General features: G+C 49.5%; 1 protein-coding gene across 10 annotated transcripts in view; it reads right to left on the bottom strand.

Annotated features, from left to right (window-relative positions):
• LOC147116920 (uncharacterized) overlaps nucleotides 1-21500 on the bottom strand; it is a 46961-nt gene that overhangs the window by 15005 nt on the left and 10456 nt on the right. For 2 of the 10 annotated variants that reach the window (XM_085987377.1, XM_085987378.1), the window contains 6 exons: nucleotides 20771-20906; nucleotides 16308-16379; nucleotides 8459-8533; nucleotides 7838-7864; nucleotides 4815-4893; nucleotides 2621-2733 (listed from right to left, as the gene is read on the bottom strand). In XM_085987377.1, the coding sequence (XP_085843503.1) occupies nucleotides 2621-2733; nucleotides 4815-4893; nucleotides 7838-7864; nucleotides 8459-8533; nucleotides 16308-16379; nucleotides 20771-20906 (502 nt within the window). The remainder of the gene's footprint in view (nucleotides 1-2620; nucleotides 2734-4814; nucleotides 4894-7837; nucleotides 7865-8458; nucleotides 8534-16307; nucleotides 16380-20770; nucleotides 20907-21500) is intronic. The other 8 variants (XM_085987370.1, XM_085987379.1, XM_085987371.1 and 5 more) reach the window with 7 other exon arrangements.

The following is a 21500-nucleotide window of genomic DNA, read 5'->3' as shown; positions in this document are numbered from 1 at the left end:
TCCATGGAATATGCTGCCCCAAAAAGCTGTCGAAGCTACATCATTACATAAATTTAAAACAGAAATAGACAGTTTCCTAGAAGAAAAGGGAATTAAGGGTTACGGGGAGCGGGCAGGAATTTGGACATGAGTCTAGGTTCGGATCGGTCATGGCCCTGTGGGTAGCGGAGCGGGCCCAGGGGCCGTGTAGCCTGATCCTGCTCCTGTTTCGTGTGTCTAATTCTGTTAGATTCAGGAGATGGTTATGTGATAGTGGATTGGCGGTTAGGATCAGATCAGCCATGATCTTATTGAATGGCGGAGCAGGCTCGAGGGGCCAATTGGCCTACTCCTGCTCCTATTTCTTATGTTCTTATGGTCGTGAAAGGCGCTGTATAAATGCAAGTCTTTCCTTGTTTTCTGAACATTTATAGTTTACGTACAACTCCCTTTCAACTGGTGTACTGACTGCCAGTCACACACCCTGCTGAGGTATTTGGCACAAAAGCTGCACCATTACATAGAATAGAATTACACAGAATGTACAGCCCATTCGGCCCAACTGGCCCACCCGGTGTTAATGCTCCACACCAGCCTCCTCCCACCCCTACTTCATCTCACCCTATCAGCATATCCTTCTTCCTCTCCATGTGTTTATCGAGCTTCCCTTAAAATGCACCAATGCGATTCGCCTCAACCACTCTCCGTGGTAGTGAGTTCCACATTCTCACTAGTCTCTGGGTAAAGAAGTTTCACCTGAATTCCCGATTGGATTTATTAGTGTTTGGCCTCTCCCCCAAGTCCCCCCATTTACCGGGGGCCTCTCCCCCCAAGTCCCCCCATTTACCGGGGGCCTCTCCCCCAAGTCCCCCCATTTACCGGGGGCCTCTCCCCCAAGTCCCCCCATTTACCGGGGGCCTCTCCCACAAGTCCCCCCATTTACCGGGGGCCTCTCCCCCAAGTCCCCCCATTTACCGGGGGCCTCTCCCCCAAGTCCCCCCATTTACCGGGGGCCTCTCCCCCAAGTCCCCCCATTTACCGGGGGCCTCTCCCCCAAGTCCCCCCATTTACCGGGGGCCTCTCCCCCAAGTCCCCCCATTTACCGGGGGCCTCTCCCCCAAGTCCCCCCATTTACCAGGGGCCTCTCCCCCAAGTCCCCCCATTTACCGGGGGCCTCTCCCCCAAGTCCCCCCATTTACCAGGGGCCTCTCCCCCAAGTCCCCCCATTTACCGGGGGCCTCTCCCCCAAGTCCCCCCATTTACCGGGGGCCTCTCCCCCAAGTCCCCCCATTTACCGGGGGCCTCTCCCCCAAGTCCCCCCATTTACCGGGGCCTCTCCCCCAAGTCCCCCCATTTACCGGGGGCCTCTCCCCCAAGTCCCCCCATTTACCGGGGCCTCTCCCCCAAGTCCCCCCATTTACCGGGGCCTCTCCCCCAAGTCCCCCCATTTACCGGGGGCCTCTCCCCCAAGTCCCCCCATTTACCGGGGGCCTCTCCCCCAAGTCCCCCCATTTACCGGGGGCCTCTCCCCCAAGTCCCCCCATTTACCGGGGGCCTCTCCCCCAAGTCCCCCCATTTACCGGGGGCCTCTCCCCCAAGTCCCCCCATTTACCGAGGGCCTCTCCCCCAAGTCCCCCCATTTACCGGGGGCCTCTCCCCCAAGTCCCCCCATTTACCGGGGGCCTCTCCCCCAAGTCCCCCCATTTACCGGGGGCCTCTCCCCCAAGTCCCCCCATTTACCGGGGGCCTCTCCCCCAAGTCCCCCCATTTACCAGGGGCCTCTCCCCCAAGTCCCCCCATTTACCGGGGGCCTCTCCCCCAAGTCCCCCCATTTACCGGGGGCCTCTCGCCCAAGTCCCCCCATTTACCGGGGGCCTCTCCCCCAAGTCCCCCCATTTACCGGGGGCCTCTCCCCCAAGTCCCCCCATTTACCGGGGGCCTCTCCCCCAAGTCCCCCCATTTACCGGGGGCCTCTCCCCCAAGTCCCCCCATTTACCGGGGGCCTCTCCCCCAAGTCCCCCCATTTACCGGGGGCCTCTCCCCCAAGTCCCCCCATTTACCGGGGGCCTCTCCCCCAAGTCCCCCCATTTACCGGGGGCCTCTCCCCCAAGTCCCCCCATTTACCGGGGGCCTCTCCCCCAAGTCCCCCCATTTACCGGGGGCCTCTCCCCCAAGTCCCCCCATTTACCGGGGGCCTCTCCCCCAAGTCCCCCCATTTACCGGGGCCTCTCCCCCAAGTCCCCCCATTTACCGGGGGCCTCTCCCCCAAGTCCCCCCATTTACCGGGGGCCTCTCCCCCAAGTCCCCCCATTTACCAGGGGCCCTCCATAATTCACCCATAAACACTCACTGTTCAATTATGCAGCAATTTACTGCTCTGTTTATATTGGGGTAATGAGTGAGAATTTGTCACCGAGTTCTCCCGATAGTCCTGTCTGTAAACGCACCAGCGGTCTGGTAGTGTGTTACTGAGCGTTATCCAGCGACATGCACATCAGGCAAGGACAGGGCCATGCGATGTCCATCATCGTGGAATAGCACACCGACGTTCGACTGTCGAGGTGACGGGTGCCCATCAATCCACACTCCTACACGGGGTCAATCCCTTCAGGAGGGAGGAGGAGATGAGAAGGCATCTTACCTTGTTGTGTGGGGCTGGTGGGCAGACTGCAGGCTTGGTGCTGGCCGAGGACCGCTCCACTGTCGACAGGCGAACCTCCAGCTTGGACAGTGCTAACCGCAGGTCTTCCACCACTAGCCAGGAGTGAACAAGGAGCGGTGTCAAAATACAACACATACACAGACTGTGCAGAAATCAAATCCGCTTACAGTGGAGCTTCTGCTATCCAGGGCAACCCCCTCCCCCTCAGTGAATAAGAGATTGGCGGGTAATCGAGAATCTGATCATTTTTGTGTGGCACGTAGGGAACATCATATCCTGGACACATGAGGGGAGACCAAGTACGATACGAACTTACTCCAATTTTTCTTGGACAATGGGGTACGGTAGCACAGTGGTTCTGTTACTGGGCTAGTAATCCAGAGGCCTGGACTAATGGTCTGGAGACACAAGTTCAAATCCCACCACGGCAGCTGGGGAATTTAAATTCAATTAAATAAAAAGCTAGCGTCAGTAATGGTGACCATGAAACTATCGGATTGTCGTAAAAACCCATCTGGTTCACTAATGTATTTTAGGGAAGGAAATCAGACATTCTTACCCGGTCTGGCCTACATTTGACTCCAGACCCACAGCAATGTGGTTGGCTCTTAACTCCTCAGTTGTTTTTCAAGGTGGCGGCTCACCACCAATTCAGGATGGGCAATAAATGTTGGCCGATGCCCACATCCCGTGAACAAATGAAAACTAAAATGAGGTGGAAGCGTGTCAGGAGGAGACTGTGGTTACCAGGCGGGGACCTTGTGTAAAGGAGCTTGGCCCAGTGACAATTCAGGCAGGTACCCGGAGCAGCGACAATGGAGGTTAACGGAGAATGTGTTTGTTTCTGCTCGAGCTGCAATGAGTGGAACCGAGGGGACAATGAGAGACTGTGAGTCAAGCACACGCTCAGCCTTCCACATTCAGTACTCTAGCTCCACCTGCAGACGAACCACTTACAGGGAGTTCGGATGAAACCGGCCGATAGCTATAATAAAAGATTATAGCCACAGAACTATAGCGGAGAGACCGAAGCCTCGAAGAGGGGTTAATATTATGTGGAGAATGGAAAGGGTAGATACGGAGCAACTCTCCTCTCTCGCAGTTCTGGTCTCCATATAATGAAAAGGGTAGAGGCACTGGAGGCAAGGATGGTACCGGAACTGAGAGATTATACCCACCAGGAAAGGCCGAACAGACTGGGGCTCTTTTCTCCAGAAAAGAGAAAGCTGAGAGGCCTTTAAAATTCTGAAGGGGTTCGATAGGGTAGACGAAGAGATGACGTTTCCACTTGTGGGGGAGTCCAAAACTAGGGGCCATAAATATGATAGTTACTAATAAATCCAATCGGGAATTCAGGAGAAACTTCTTTACCCAGAGACTAGTGAGAATGTGGAACTCACTACCAGAGAGTGGTTGAGGCGAATAGTGTAGAGGCATTTAAGGGGAAGCTGGATAAACATGAGGGAGGAAGGATATGGTGATAGGGTGAGATGAAGCAGGGTGGGAGGAGGCTCGCATGGACCAGTTGGGCCGAATGGCCTGTTTCTGTGCTATACATTATGTGAAGTACGGGCCTGTGGACATCGGGTAAGAACAGGACTGGGCTCGGCTGTGATGCATCCCCCACTCACTGTATAAACGGAGGGGAGAAATTACCATCTGGGTGAGCGGGTCGACTGTGACCGGCCGGCCAGGAACCGGACCCCCCGACAGGAGACACTGCTTTCAGGAGGGGAGGAGATGAACCAAACAAATCAACAACAGAGTACGCGGATGTGCGTGTGGATGCTTCCAGGAAATGCAAGTCTTAATGCACATTCCTCCCCACAAAAAACAGAGGTCCCGATGTTTGTGTTCTGTTTTATCCCCACGGCACTGTTCCGAAGCAGAGCAGGGCGTTCTCCCCGGGGTCTGGACCAATACGAGAACGCGTGGTTGAAGGACACATGAGCAATGCGCCAGCTAGCAGCGACACCCCTCCACCATGCCCTTTTACACATTCACGAGCAATGTCCCCTCTGGGCCGCGTGCATGCACTCAGGAAGGTATCCCGCCGGCCGCTCACAAGCTGTTCACTACAAGATACAAAGATACCGCGCGTGCAAAAAAACATTGAGAGGGAACATTGGTCATAACCAAAGTGGCGGTGGCCAAACAAGCCCCCCCCACGTACCCTTGTGTAAAGTCTGGTTCTCCTTTTCTAGGCTGGTGACCCGGGCGCACAGCTCGATATCTGCACCTTGCACAGCGCTCTGAAAACAGAACAGGTCGGAATTAGTCCCAGGCAACAAAGAGACACACAGCCAGGCAACAGAAAGTTAGCCCCCCCCCCCCGCCATCCCCCATTGGTAAGAGATCGAGGGGCAGTAGGCATTCAATGCTGAGTCTCTGCTCACCTCTGGATAACGAGGGCAGTTAAACTGCAACAGCGAGCTCATACCAAGGGGGTGCAACAAGTGAAATAAGTGACCAGGTCTACCCAAGAAGCGAGCAGGAAGCACTCACACATGCAGGGCAGGCAAAGGAAAGAAACCCAGAAATGCCCGCACATTTGTTGAGCATCTGATAATCAAATTGATTGTCGTGCGTCGGGAAGAGATAGTTGATTATATGGCAACATTCTTCAACAAAATAAGACAGCCACCTGGAAAGAGCAACGTTCTGTATGTGCAGGGTCCCCATTCCTCCTCTTTAGGAAGAGCCTTGAAGGTCTAGGAGACTCCTTGGGGCCACTATTTGATAGCGAACCAAGCAGACTAAATGCTTTTGCACCAGGGCTGGATCGGTGCGGATCGCTCCCCCCTTATCCCGATGGAACAGTGGACCCCAACATGGCTCCACGATCCTGCCAGCGGGAGCCGGTTTAACGATGCAAACATTGGGAACGGTGCACCGACTCGGTTCCCTGGCGGCCCAAACTCAATAAGCACAAGTGCAAAAGTGCTGCCATTTTAGGGTGAAGTGCAGCCACAGTGTAAGGATCTACAGCCGCCTCTCCAACAGCCAAAGTACCCGGTGTTTGGGAGAGGGGGTGGCGGCGGCGGCACGGTAGCCAGTTTATACACTGCCACGCTAAAAAACCTCACTGCAAGGGCCTGTTATCCAGATTAAAAGGAAGAAATTTTAGGTTTAAAACAAAAACGGTGATTTTGTCCCATCTCCAAAGACGCCGACAGCATCTTAACTAGAGTGCCGTACAACAGAGTTACAGGACAGGGGCTCCCCCATGTGAGAGTTCCCCATCTCAGGCCTTTGTCTTAAGTGGGCTGAAGTATGAAGAGCAGGAAGTTGCAGAGAGTCTTGATCAGACCCCACCTGGAGCTGTGTTCGGTTCTGGGCACCGCTCCTCAGGAAAGGATATACAGGAAACTTTGTGCTCTCCGGCACCGACGGGACCGAGCTGTTGCCGTTCCCTCAAAGCTGCCGGACACTCCAGCGCTAATGTTGAAAGATACGGAAGTTTCCGAGCTCCGTATCTGTCAACAAACCCTGTTACAGCTTCTAAACAGTCCAAGCGTCTCTGTAGCTTAGCAACAGCTTCAGCAGACCTTGACGGTTGAGGAAAAAAGCAACAAGAAAAAAAGCCTAATGAAAACGGCACCTGGTTTCTACCGGTGGCTCGAGCATTCTGGACAGTTAGCCTCCGGATAACACAAAGTTTCCTGTATTGGCCTTGGGGGTGGGGAGGGCAGTGCCAATTCACCAGGATTATACAGTGGATTAAAGGGATAAATTACGGAAACAGGCTGCATAGACTATGCCTGTATTCCCTTGAATGTAGACGGTTGAGGGGTGATTGAATTGTGGTGTTTAAAATGATAAAGGGATTCACTAGGGTAGGTACAGCAAATACCTCCTCTGATGTGGAATCCAGAACAAGGGGACATAATCTTAAAATTAGAGCTAGGCTGTTTAGGGGTGAAATCGGGAAGCACTTCTTCACACAAAGTAGTGGAAATCTGGATACACTTTCCCTAAAAAGGCGGTGGATCGACAGACATTTTCAAGCCTGAGATCATGATTTCTGTCGGGCAAGGGTATCAAGGAATATGGAGGAATGGCAGGTGAATGGAGTTGGGGCACAGGTTAGGCTCGAGGGGCTGAATGGACCCTTGGTATATATATCCTTGTAACAATTCAGAACACCTGATCATTTGTACTTTTGGCCCCGACTGGTCCTTTGGTTGGAGAGGGGTAAATTATCCAATTAGGTCGCTATATTTCCACATCTCTCTGCGGTGGAAAGGCTGGGGAATTTCTCCCCCCTCCCCCTCCGGCACCAAGACCCCCGCACTCCCAGCCGACACGGCTCAGGGCAGAGCAGGGCTGTTCCCGGCTGGCGTGGCTCAGTGGCCACAGCTGTTACAGGGTACAACAAGTCTTGTCCGAATGGCCTCTGGAAAAACTCTGGAGCAATGAGAATTTTTAATTAGAGGAGAACCGAACAAGAGCTGCGAATGCTGAGAATATGAAATAAAAACAGAAAATGCTGGGAACGCACAGCAGGCCGATCAGCAGCTGAATAGAGGCACACGCTACTGTGTTGTCTGTCTGCCCGCCCACCGCCTTGAAGAGTCTCCACTGAGACACTTCATTCCCTGCTCTCTTCAGAAGACAACGATGTTTCCCCATGTCTCCCGAGGGGATTGACCCTTCGTGGAACACAGTTCCGCAGGACTCGGCAGCCTGGACAGTGAGCATCAGTGGGCTGTTGAACCGCACGGGGCATCACGGCCGAGCGCACCCACGGCCCACTCTACAGCCAGAGGCCGCTGGACAGCGATCGGGGAGTGGGTACCCTGTCCAACTGGCGTCCCTGCCCCGGCTCAAGGGATGCTGAGGGCGACTGTAGCCGTCTCGGATCAGATCAGGGCGGCCCTTAGCTCGACACCGACCAGAGGCTTTAGGTTGGTAGTGAAGGGGGGGGGGGGGGGGGGGGGGGGGAAAAGAGAAGAGCTGATGGCAAGATTTTAAATAAAACATGGCAGGAGTCTGGCTGCGGCAGCCCTTTCAACACTTGCCCTATCGGGACCTGCACCTGACAGATGAGGAGCGAGTGGCTTAGCTCTGCACCCAGCCGGAGTGAGGAAGCCACGTTTTATATTGAAAGGAAAGACACAAGGTGAAGAACCACGCAGAGGATGGGAAGCAAGAGAATCTCACAACCAACCCCCAAAGCTGCAGCAACGTACTTACTGTCTGATGATTTACAAGCAAGACATTCTTTTCAGGATGTAAAAAAAAAGGAAAACAACCGAACTTTAGTACTTTGGGAGCACATATTAAAACCGTTTGTTTCAATTCTCACGCGGCTACAAACTAGAAGCACAATCGAGGAACAATCACGCTCTGTGCCCCTTTCTCTCGAATAACACAGTGAGGGTCCATGGGGTTGTGATGAAGATGAAAGGGTGCAATGATTCAGCGATCAGTACTTTTAACACTCGAGTGTTAACTGCAAGTCAAACGTAGAAGAGATCAACGCCACAAAAACACACACACACAGAGCATGAAGTTAGACCGATACAGACAATGTGCACGCACGAGCGAGAGAGAGGGGGAATAGGGAGAGGGGTAGAGAGAGAGAATCTTGTCCTCACAGTAGGACAAGAAAGCCGTGGTATGCAAAAATGAAAAAGAAAAACACACGATGCACAGGTCAACACAACTCACTTCAAAACGCAACACTATGTATTTTTAATACTTTACAAACAGCAATACAGGTGGGTGTTAATGGTGAGGTTAGTGATGTGGTGGGTGACGGGGGAGGGCAGCATGCCACCTAAAATCCAGGTTTGCGTTGCCATGGAATCTCACGTGGCTCGAGATGGGGTTGACATTATCCCGGACGGTTTCTTTGGGATTACTGTCGGCCTCCCAAACGGACGAGATCTGGTTATGGAAATACATTCACATACTGTGAGATTCCCGCAAGCACCAACTTTCTCTTACGCAGACTGAAAGCCACCGACACAACACATCAACACAGATACCAGGAACCCGAGTCGGCTTCATTATCTTTCCTGCGCTATTTTGGTCCCTTTCCACGGATTTGCTTGAACAGTACGTTCCAGTTTGAGAGAGCGATGCCCAGTTAATTGCGACACAAACCTTGGTGCCAATTCAGTGATTTTTTTTTATATTACTCTCAACAGGGGGTGGGGCTCATTTACCCCACTCCCTTCGGTGCGTGTCGAACCCTATTAGTTAAAAAGGGTCACAGTTTAAAAAAAGGTTGTCGTCAATTTTTTAAAAATATAAAGAGCCCCCTTCTTAAACGAGCACCCAAGTTTCTACTGGGTCTGAAAGGGGCAGCTCTTATTCCACCGCTTTAAGATGTTTTAAAACTCTACGTAAAGTTGAAGCAGTCATTTTCATTTAATTTCATGAACAAAATACATTCGCTGATTAATTAGCAGTCCTTTCAAAGTTATTCTGGAGGGGAGGGTGAACAGCCAGTTGTCGTGGTGCATATAGGTACCAACGATACAGGTAAAAAATAGGATGAGGTCCTAAAAGCTGAATATAGGGAGTTAGGAGGTAAATTAAAAAATAGGACCTCAAAAGGTAGTAATCTCAGGATTGCTACCATTGCCACGTGCTAGTCACAGTAGAAACAGAAGGATATTTCAGATGAATACGTAGCTAGAGGAATGGTGCAAGGGGGAGGGATTCAAATTCCTGGGACATTGGAACCGGTTCTGGGGGAGGTGGGACCAGTACAAACTGGACGGTTTGCACCTGGGCAGGACCGGAACCAATGTCCTAGGGGGAGTGTTTGCTAGTGCTGTTGGGGAGGGTTTAAACTAAAATGGCAGGGGGTTGGGAACCTGTGCAGGGAGACAGAGGAAAGGGAAGCAAGGATAGAAACAAAAGACAGGAAGGAGAAAAGCAAAAGTGGAAGGCAGAGAAATCGAGGGTGTAAATCAAATAGGGCCACAGTAAATAATAATTCTAAAAGGACTAAGAGTGTTAAAAAATCAAGCCTGAAGGCTTTGTGTCTTAATGCGAGGAGCATTCGTAATAAGGTGGATGAATTAGCTGCGCAAATAGATGTAAACGGATATGATATAATTGGAGTTACGGAGACATGGCTCCAGGGTGACCGAGAATGGGAATTCAACATCCAGGGGTATTCAATATTCAGGAAGGACAGGAAAAAAGGAAAAGAAGGTGGGGTAGCATTGCTGGTTGAAGAGGAGATTAACACAATAGTAAGGAAGGACAATAGCTCTGATGATGTGGAATCTGTATGGACAGAGCTGAGAAATACCAATGGGCAGAAAACGTTAGTGGGAGTTGTATACAGACCCCCAAACAGTAATGCTGAGGTTGGGAATGGCATTAAATGGGAAATTAGAGACGCGTGCAGGGCACAGCAGTTATCATGGGTGACTTTAATCTACATATAGATTGGGCTAACCAAATTAGTAACAATACTGTGGAGGAGGAATTCCGAGAGTGCATACGGGATGGTTTTCTGGACCAATATGTCAAGGAACCAACTAGAGATCAGGCCACCTTAGACTGGGTATTATGTAATGAGAAAGGATTAATTAGCAATCTTGTTGTGCGAGACCCCTTGGGGAGGAGCGATCATAATACGATAGAATTCTTCATTAAAATGGAGAGTGAAGTAGTTGACTCAGAGACTAGTGTCCTGAATTTAAATAAAGGAAACTACGATGGTATGAGGCACGAGTTGGCTAGGATGGATTGGGGAACGTTATTTAAAGGGTAGGCAATGGCAAACATTTAAAGATCGCATGGATGAACTACAGAATTTGTTCATTCCTGTTTGGCATAAAAATAAAACAAAAAAGGTGACTCAACCGTGGCTAACAAAGGAAATTAGGGATAGCATAAGATCCAAGGAGAGTACATATAATTTGGCCAGAAAAAGCAGCAAACCTGAGGATTGGGAGCAGTTTTGGATTCAGCAAAGGGGGACAAAAGGATTAATTAAGAGGGGGGGAATAGATTATGAGAGTAAGCTTGCAGGAAAACATAAAAACTGACTGTAAAAGCTTCTATAGATATGTGAAGAGAAAAAGATTGGTGAAGTCAAGCGTAGGTCCCTTGCAGTCAGAATCAGGGGAATTTATAATGGGGAACAAAGAAATGGCAGACCAATTAAATACATACTTTGGTTCTGTCTTCACAAAGGAGGACACAAATAACCTCCCAAAGATGTCAGGGAACATAGGGTCTAATGAAAGGGAGGAACTAATAGCAATCAGTATTTGTAGGGAAATGGTGTTAGGGAAATTGATGGGATTGAGGGCCGATAAATCCCCAAGGCCTGATAATCTACATCCTAGTGCACTTAAGGAAGTGGCCCTAGAAATAGTAGATGCATTGCTGGTCATCTTCCAAAATTCTACAGACTCTGGAACAGTTCCCATGGATTGGAGGATAGCTAATGTAACCCCACTATTTAAAAAAGGTGGGAGAGAGAAAATGGGAAATTATAGACCGGTAAGCCTGACATCGGTAGTAGGGAAAATGCTAGAGTCTATTATAAAAGATGTAATAGCAGAGCACCTGTAAAACAGTGACAGGATCGGACAAAGTCAACATGGATTTACAAAAGGTAAATCATGCTTGGCTAATCTACTGGAATTTTTTGAGGATGTAACTGGTAAAATAGATAAGGGAGAACCAGTGGATGTGGTGTATTTGGACTTTCAGAAGGCTTTCGATAAGGTCCCGCATAAGAGATTAGCATGCAAAGTTAAAGCATATGGGATTGGAGGTAAGGTACTGTCTTAGATAGAGAACTGGTTGGCAGACAGGAAGCAAGAGTTGGAATAAACGGGTCTTTTTCCGAGTGGCAGGCAGTGACTAGTGGGGTACCGCAGGGATCGGTGCTAGGACCTCAGCTATTCACAATATATATAAATGATCTAGACGAGGGAACTAGATGTAATATCAGACGAATGTAATGCAGACGACACAAAGCTGGGTGGGCGTGTGTGCTGTGAGGAGGATGCAGAGAAACTCCAGTATGATTTGGACAGGTTGGGTGATTGGGCAGATGCATGGCAAATGCAGTATAATGTGGATAAATGCAGGGTTATCCACTTTGGTGGTAAAAACAGGAAGACAGATTATTATCTGAACGGCAATAGATTGGGAAAAGGGGAAGTGCAACGAGACCTGGGTGTCCTTGTGCACCAGTCGCTGAAGGTAAGCATGCAGGCGCAGCAGGCGGTTAAGAAGGCAAATGGTATGTTGGCCTTCATAGCGAGAGGATTCGAGTACAGGAGCAAGGATGTCTTGCTGCAGTTGTACAGGGCCTTGGTGAGACCACACCTTGAGTATTGTGTGCAGTTTTGGTCGCCTTATCTGAGGAAGGATGTTCTTGCCATGGGAGGGAGTGCAGCGAAAATTCACCAGACTAATACCTGGGATGGCAGGAATGACGTACGAGGAGAGATTGGGTCAATTAGGCTTATATTCGCTGGGGTTTAGAGGATCTCATTGAAACATAAAATTCTAACAGGACTAGATGCAGGAAGGATGTTCCCGATGGCGGGGGAGTCCAGAACCAGGGGTCACAGTCTAAGGATAAGGGATAAGCCATTTAGGACAGAGATGAGGAGAAATTTCTTCACCCAGAGAGTGGTGAACCTGTGGAATTCTCTACCACACAAGGCAGTTGAGGCCAATTCGTTAAATATATTCAAGAAGGAGTTAGATATATTTCTTAAGGCTAAATGGATCAAGGGATATGGGGAGAAGGCAGGGACAGGGTACTGAGTTTGGATGATCAGCCATGATCTCATTAAATGGCGGAACAGGCTCGAGGGGCCCTCCTGCTCCTATCTTCTATGTTACTCTATCACTCCACCCTGAGACGGGGTTTTCTTTCGGTTGGTGTCGGTGTACCAGACTGACTCTACGCTGCCATTTTGAAAAGGATGGCAAGGGCCCGTCCCTTATTGCAGGCTCCCTCCGTTGTTGTAATGGGTAATGAATGAGCTGGTAAAGGACCGGGGGGGGGGGGTGGGGGGGCTGTTGGCAGCTCCTCAGACTTCTACAATCAGGAAACCTGAACACCCTGGATTGCACGCTGGCGCTTTTTACAACGCAGATACCAGCCTTTCGGCCCAACTGTTCCGCGCCGGTGTTTCTGCTCCACACGCCTCCTCCCGCCCTATCAGCATAACCTTTCTCCCTCACGTACTTATCTAGCTTCCCCTTAAATGCATCGATGCTAGTCACCCCAACTTCTCCCTGTGGTAGCGAGTTCTACATTCTAACCACTCTCTGGGTAAAGGAATTTTCCCTGAATTCCCTATTGGATTGATTAGTGACTATCTTATACGTCTGGCCCGATTGCGTTGTGGGAATATTGGGACAATTCGCCTCTCCCCAACCCAGAAGTGTGGAAGTCAACTGCAGCACATCGGCCAACGACCCAGCCAAGATCAGCCAATTCGCCTGGAGAGATGGATCCCCCGCCACGCATGAACTCACTGAGCTATCGGGTGAGTGAAATCATACAAAAATCCCCGCTTAACTGTCATCTTTCAGGGATTTTTTGACCTATTTTCCAGAGAATGATTGGGGGGCGGGGGAGAAAATAAAAACTTTTATTAAAACACAACTTTTAATGTGTTTCAAAAGCATAGTGCAAAACATCGAGTGTCTGAGATGGAACCTATTTAAGATGCTAATGAGACAAGTCTTCACATTGTTTCCTCATAGATTATAAATATTAAGCAATCCAATGGCTCGTCTCCGGAATGAATAAATCCTTCACACCCATTGTGTTGGAAGGTTTTTGATCTCTTAAGGGTCAGGAATAAAGCAGAATGGTCCAGCACTTTTAATAGTCTAAACTGCAGCTGAGACAGAAAGGCCCCAGAAAAGGCAGAATGCAGAGGGGCTAGTCTGTTCAAGTCAAGCAAGACTCCCCACTAAAGTGGGTTAGCATAGCGTGTACATTATTTTCATGAGATTGCTTGTATTGATTGAACTAAGTGAATCTGACAATATTACACTGTACATTCACCATACTGTGGAGTAAAGCAGCTCAATGATTCAAACCAAGCGTTAACTTGGCTGCCTTCGGACAGATTGAAGTACGCGTCCAAAAGACATGGGTATCCAATTCAGATCACAAGGGCGTTTCATTGGAACATAATATTTATAGGAGCAGGAGCAGGCCATTCGGCCCCTCGAGCCAATCAATAAGACCATGGATGAACTTCTACATCCACTTTCCCGCCCCATCCTCATATCCCTTGGTTCCCTTCGTGCCCCAAAAATCTATCGCTCGCAGTCTTGAATATTCTCATCGACTGAGCATCCATAGCCCTCTGGGGCAGAGAATTCCAAAGATTCACTACCCTCCGAATGAAGAAATTTCTCCTCAGCTCAGTCCTAAATGGCCGCCCCTTTATCCTATGCCCCCTAGTTTTAGACTTTCCAGCCAGGGGGAAAACAGCCTCGCAGCATCTACCCCGTCAAGCCCTCTAAGAATATTATACCTTTCAATGAGATCACCTCTCATTCTTCCAAACGCCAGAGAATATAGGCCCATTCTATTCAATCTCTCCTCGTAGGGCAGCCCTCTCATCATTGTTAACACTCCTGGGTTCAGTATCATACAAGTAGATACAGGGTAGTGGGAATTAGCTCCCATAAAAGTAGGACCACTTACGGGACTGACTGACGCACTGAAAACGAGTCCACAGCAGACCCGAGTGAACTAGATCTGAATGTCCCGTCTGGAGCTCGGTGTTAATTACTTTCCATATAGACGCGTGCACACGAACCAGAACAAATAAGATTCCCCGCAACAGCCCATAGGGCCGGTGAATCCCGTCCCATAGACAGCCCCCCCCCCACTTTGAAGGGAACTGGCTGGGAGACAATGGGTGACCAATGACCTTCCCACAAGTACACCCGACTCGGGCCGATTCAGGCGCAAGTTTCTCGAAATCTATTTAAACTGTGCCTTTATTTGGGTGATACAAGCTACTAAATTCCCCAACAAGACAAAAAAAAGGGTGTAAAATGGCAGAAGATGTCTTGTGCTAATGCCAATCAGAAAAACTCAGGGCCACCTCAGGCACCTGCACTGCTTCAAATGAGGGGAAAAAAGTGGTACTTAAAAATATGAAGATAACTTTAAAAAATAAATACGGCAACCCCTTATTTCACTATTAGGTACAGCTGCTGTCTATTTTACTAATACGAACACAACCCCTCCCCCGCCCAAACCATGGAACATTGGTGTTGTTGGAACACAGCACACGCAGTCTGGTCAGCGAGTGGCGGTGGTATCATAGCGAGAGAGAACTACAGCGAGGATGGGCTCGCGTGTTCCTGGCCGATGACAGGCGGAGGTACTGGTGGGAAACGTGGCTTCGACCTTTGCCGGTTGGTAGAAGCGTTGCTCGGGTTGGAACCGATCTGTACAGGCCGAGAAGGTTGCTGGTTCAATCCCCAGTGTGCTGGGTAGTGGTTAAGTGTCATAAGAACATAAGAATTCGGAGCAAGAGTAGGCCCTTCGAGCCTGCTCCGCCATTCAATAAGATCATGGCTGATCTTCTACATTATCTCCACTTTCCCGCACTATCCTCATATCCCTTGATTCCCTTAATATCCTAAAATCTATCGATCTCTGTCTTGAATATACTCAACAACTGAGCCTCCATTGTTCTCTGCAGTAGAGAATTCCAAAGATTCACCACCCTCTGAGTGAAGAAATTTCTCCTCATCTCAGTCTTAAAAGGCCGACCCCTTATCCTGAGACTGACCCGTGGTTTTGGACTCCCCTGCCAGGGGGAACATCCTCCCAGCCCCTGTGAGAATGTTATGTTTCCATGAGTCATGATTGACTTCAGTGCCCCTCAGCTATGGGTGGGGAGGAAATGGAGAGACACCCAGGCCCCTCAGTCCCCATCACTATCCAATGATCCCTAATGGAAAGTGTGCACGTGTGGACCTTGGGTGCAGTGCCTCCCGTGGTTGGATAGCCTCCTAGTCTCCCTACAAGAATCACATGCACAGAATGATATTTGTGCAAGGTACCGCAGAGCGCGGAAGACGTCAAGGGGCGTGTACCCCTCCCCTCCCGAATCAGATGCAACGGGTATAATCTACTTGTTAGGGAGAAGTAGAGGCACTTTCATACCGTTTCCCTGGTAGTTTAAGGAGTCACAGATTATAATACGGAGGCATGCATTCCAGCAGTACAGTGAGTAGTTACTACATGGAACGGGCTCGAGGGGCAGTGTGGCCTACTCCTGCTCCTATTTCTAACACTAGGGAGCATTAACGGGTGGGGTTAAGTGGAATGCGACTTTAGTTATAACTAGTCGAGGAAAAAAAGAGTCTCATTTTAAGCCGATTGGAAGCAGTTCAGGAGTTACTTAGTCTTATATTTTTTTTTAAATGTTTGATCCATTACCATATCACACATTTGAAGGAAATTTATTTCTATTAAAGCACTTGATTGCGTTCTTAGCCAGATGCGAAAAGCTACCAACTTGTGCAGACATTTTAAAACAAAATGCGGTGTGAACAGTGTAAATCATCACCTAGCTTTCTAGCAGTTAAAAGGTTTGGGATTTTTTTTGTGGGAAAGGTTTTGTGCACAACTAAATGGGCATCTTAAGTCTGCGGCCAGCTACGAGGAGCAGGTACTCACTCCGGCCAGTGACTTCTGGATATTCTCCCTGGCTCTGGCAATGTCTCGAAGGATGTTACTCGCTCCGTTCTCCTAGGTAGTGCAGAAAGAATTTAGTCAAAAGCTTGATCTCTGGTCAAACGACAGTAAAAAAAAAAAAAAAAAAGTCCGTGGGTTACAATCACTCGTCGAAAGGGGGGAGGGAAATGCAAACCAGGAGACAGGCAAGCGCGGTGCCCTGCAAACCAATCGGCCGGCAGATAGGGTGGGCGCAGACCAGAGTCCGATCCGCGGAGCAGCCATTTCACCACACCAGAGTACTCCAAACTCCAGGTAAATGTCAACATGCTCGCAAAGTCCCTGACTGACCGGGAGTGCCCCTCATAGACCTCAGGAGACAGGCTTTGGACGAGCTGAGCTGCAACTAGAAGGTGCGTCATTAATCAGAGCGCACCCCCTCCCCTCCCCTGTGCCACCCACCTCTCCTTAATGTTGTACACCAATAAAATATATATAGCGGACACTTACCATTAAAATCAAGCCGTTCCCCTCCCCGGAAGCTCAAGCTGGTTAAGTCGGTCAGCCACTGAGGCTTACGGACTAAGGAGATCTATACAGAATTAACAGATCTCAGCGTGCATAGGAGGAAGAGGGAAGGGAAATCAGCCATGGATCCCCCCCCCTCTCATTCCAAGGGGCATCCTGTGATCCCGGCTGGAGGGGCACTTGCGGACATCAGTTGCGATACTCACCAAAGTTGAATATCACGCGATGAATGGCTGTACGGCTAAGGAAGTGGAGACCGGTCAGTGCCCATGGAACAATGCCTTCGGGGTGGAGGGTAGACAATGACACCCAGCAACTGAAGAAAAGACACAAGTTTGCTTTCCATTCAGACCTAGGATCAGGAGTTGCACAGGATTCACCTGCTGTAGCTCTCCCTCCCCTTTCTCCAGAGCACACCCGGCAGAAAATAATCTTTCGGGACTAGGCAGGCACGTGAAGGACGGACAAAGAATTCAGAGGTTCACAGCGGCTGGGGAAATGGCAAAAATATAGGGTAAACAAAAAGGGAGGAGTTTCAGATTTTAATTTTTTTTAAAAAACAGAAAACAAGGAATACAATTAAAAGGGTGAAGTAACTTTGCATGCAGACACCACGGCAAGTAGTATAAACAACGCGTTAAAGGAACATCAGTCTGGACAATTTGAAGGGTAAGTGATTAATAGTGACAGCACTTATTGTGGCGTTCCCTTCCCCTCCAAGTCAGGCACTAGGGGTAGGCGGCACGAGGAATGAATCGACACATTTACAGCATGGCGAGTGTATGGGAAATTAGGATCCATTGTTTTCTATGTATTTTCTGACACCTGGGTTAGCAATTTTAGAACTTTAGAAAATTCGTCAAACGCGGAGTGGGGGGTGCAGGAAAAGGATTCACAGCTTTACCAAAGAGCAGTCAGAATCAAGCTGATGTGTGTTCCATTTATAGGAGGCAATTCTCCTGTACCATCCGAATTCTACACATTATTATCTGACTCCCGAGATCAAGAGAGAATTATCGCAGCAACATAGAGAAACACATGGAGACTCTGTTCTGTCCAGGTAACACCGACAAACACCAACATTTCCATCCTCGGCCATTTAGGCCCTATCCCACATAAAATCCACACTTATTTAATAACATTTGTAAGAGTCAGGAGCGGGTTTCTGAGCGCCATTGCATTCGATGACACCACGATAACTACTGACGTCTGGAGTGGGGGAGTGAGCGTGAAGCTTTCTAACTGTGCGTCAAAGACTGCACCACAACCAGCTGTTGTTTCTGCCACTTCAGCTTCACCCTCTTTACCTCCCCCCACAACAGACACCAACGAATGAAACTACACTATCTAGTGGCTTACTCTGGGCATCGCAGTCCGCAAAAGGCAACAAAACTAATGAGGTTAATTAGAAGAAAAACCTACACAGCATTGGAAGATTCTTGACCAAGTGACCACAGCTGAAACATTAACCCGTCTCTCCTCTGATCTGTTTATGTGGGAAGCTGCTCATTACTCTGGGAGCTGAAATTAACTTCAATAACCCCAAAATAACTGGTGCCAGCACGATCGCCAATTAGCTCCGACCAATGCTTGATCTAAGAATCATACCGAGGGGACCAAAGCAGCAGCTCACTCCCACATCAGTGCTCATTTTGGCCAGTTAGGTATCCAACTGTGCGGAAAATGCCACCAAGAGTCTCCAAACAGAGCTAAGAAATCGACAGATCACCTTTCCTTACGCCCGATATAAATAGCACTCGCGTGCTCTCTCTCACACACAGGGACCTCAACTGTCCAAGTCTGAGCCCTTACATGCAGGTAAGCAACGATTGAGACCTGGGGAGCCCCAGTGCTCTCGGTGCTACTTTTGAGTTTAACCAGCTTCTCGGGATGGGGCACAAGTGAGCTTCCCACTGCTGTCCAGCTGGACCACCCTCAGCCATCCGCTTGTAGGGTTATCTGGAGCTATGGGGCACGACGTGGTCTCTCCTCCAGGTCCCAGTAACGATCACTGCAGAGTGGCCAACCCAACCGTTTCAGGTATTGGATTCCAGAGACTGCCACGGTGCTCGCGTCGGTTCTGTCGACTCCATCAGAGGCTCGACGTCTTGAAACCGCCTCGGCCCTGCTCACCCTCCCACTAGACAACTGCAGCAGGTGCAAGAAATGCCTCACTAGCAAGAGCGACACAACTCATCAAAATAATACACAAGGGCAGCGAACCATCCCCCCTGCCCACAGCGTGGGTACATACCGTACCCTGTCGAATGGTGGGGTGCGGAGCTTAAAGCGGCAGCTGCTTGCCTCTTTGCAATCCAATTGCGGTAGGTCCTGAACCCTGGATACAGCAGCGTGTGTTCCTATAGCCGGGCTCCATCTTAGCATCTTCCAGCAGCTGTTGCCCCAAGTCTCAGTTTCCTCAGCTGCTTTCAGCATGGGGCAAGGATCTATGCACAAAATGGATGTTGTAGACATCCAAGTCTACACATAGTGTACTCGTCACCGGGTTCAGGGCCTCTGCGAGGGGCTTGGACAGTGACATCCCCACTTGAGGTCACTGTAGGCTGGGGCCTGCCTCTCTGCAGCTGGTTCCAGTCTAGGCATCAAGTAAGTTAGTCGTGCGACGTGGGGGCACGATGTACAGGCAAGGAAATCGGCAGCCATTTCTGGTACAATCAGCAATTGTAGCCAAATTCACAGCCCTTACCACCACACTTCCTATAGCGTGTATAAAAGAACTCGACTATTGCAGTGCTGAAGACAGAGTTCGGTGTCCGATTAAACGGAACAAGTTAAGGGTTATTTTTGAGGACACTTGGGTGTAATGCTCCTTACTATACAGGGCAGATCTGTCTCATTAACTTGAAGACTGACAAGACACTGGTCATCTAGAGCGAGAGGAGAGGTGGGGGGCGGGAGAGAGGAGGGGTGGGGGGTGGGTGAAAGGGGGGAGTCCGAGCATGTTTCTTGTGGGATTCATTGTTGAGCATTCTGGAGGGTCAGGTACTGCGCATCAAGTTTGAATCAACGTTCAAATGAATTTCCATGTATCTCAAATCACTGACGCTAACCAAGTAAGAAATCCAAGTGCAAAGTGTGATGCACGGCAGTGTGATTTGGGCACTCCTGATCGAGTGCTGTTTGCTACAAAACCAACTGCACTCTGCCGCAGGTTAAGCCAACGGCAGAAACTAGCCCGACAACCCTCTGAGATTTCTGCGCTCCTCCAATTCTGGCCTCTTGCACATCCCCGATTTCCATCGCCCCACCATTGGTGGCTGTGTCCGGGGAAGCTCTGGAATTCCATACTTAAACCTCTCCGCCCCCTTTAAGCCCATCTCTTTGACCGAACTTTTGGTCACTTGTCCTAATATCTCATGCGGCTCGGGGTCAAATTTTGTTTGTTAATCGCTTCAGTGAAGCGCCGTGGGAAGTTTTACTACGTTAAAGGCGCTATATAAATGCAAGATGTTTTACACTGAAAGCATCCAGGCAGTTGGATTTTAGACTTTACTATAACAAAGTCCAGTCCGCCGGGAGGTGAAAAGAAAGTTTCGATATGAAATAAGAAATGGTAAACGTGGGAAAGCACCGCAGGTGGTTCAGTACCTGAAAGAGAAAGTTTAAGCGCGATAAGGGGTTACAAGCCAGGGCATCAAGCTACTCTTCAGTCGCAGACCGACCTGGGCACATTTCGGTTTGCAATCAAAACGGCCACATTTCAACACTGTCTTTTTTTGCAAACAGCGAACGGGTACACAGATCAGCATCTTGCATGGTCAAGTCAGCTCTTATGACAGAAGACACGTTTTACTGACAGAAATTGAGACGTTCGTTACTCGAAGGGGTTGATACTGCCGCCCATTTACAACACGAGTTAAGTGTGTAAAATGTTACCACACACACACAGGGGTTAATACTAGTGCACTGTACTGTACCTGCACAGCCGGAGGATTCTGCACTGTGGTAGTGGTCGGTCCGTTCAGCTGAATGTAGTAGTGCATCTCTGCGTCATCGTACTTGTATTTATCAAACCAGATTTTCTCCTCTGTCAAAAAGTTAACTGCCATGGTCCTACAAGGTGGGAGAGATCTGATGAGAGGCACATTCGCAATGATTCCACAAAACACCCCGCTATTAACAGACAGAGATAATAGCCCAGGACAAGAGAGAAAAGTGGAGCCTCCCTCCCACCTACCCCAGTGCTGCCCCATTCTAACATACAATTGCTGCTCGCTCCTCTAACACACTATTACAGGAGGTAAATGGTTATAACACCGTTAGCTTCTACTGTGGTTTATAGCTCGTATCATCAAAACTAAGTGGTGGCGGGACAGTGTGGGCGGCTAACACCCCAAAGGTGAGTTCCCCACCACCGCCACGAGGGAGTGGGGTTTATAACAAAAGGTGACAGGAGCTCCTGTGACCGCACCCTCCCTCCAAAGTACAGGAAAGTCCAACTTAACCTGTGGGTCACTGTATTTGTGTGCCTCTCCACACCCCCCTCAACGTCGACTCGCGATAGTTCCGCAGGCGCGGTCACCTCACCAAGCGACCGTTCTTTGCACGCAAGCCTCGGCTGAGAGCTACTCGACCGTGGAGTGCATCACAAGTGTCCTCAACTGCATGCGATCGCTGATCACGCGAGCTGGAAGGACCAATCCTTTT

Source organism: Somniosus microcephalus, chromosome 5 (genome assembly GCF_052327205.1).
Source record: "Somniosus microcephalus isolate GS21.2 chromosome 5, FLI_Smic_1.0, whole genome shotgun sequence".
In the NCBI taxonomy this organism is placed as follows: Eukaryota; Metazoa; Chordata; class Chondrichthyes; order Squaliformes; family Somniosidae; genus Somniosus; species Somniosus microcephalus.
The sequence above is the reverse complement of the archived record's forward strand: the minus strand, read 5'-3'. Positions and strand labels throughout refer to the sequence as shown.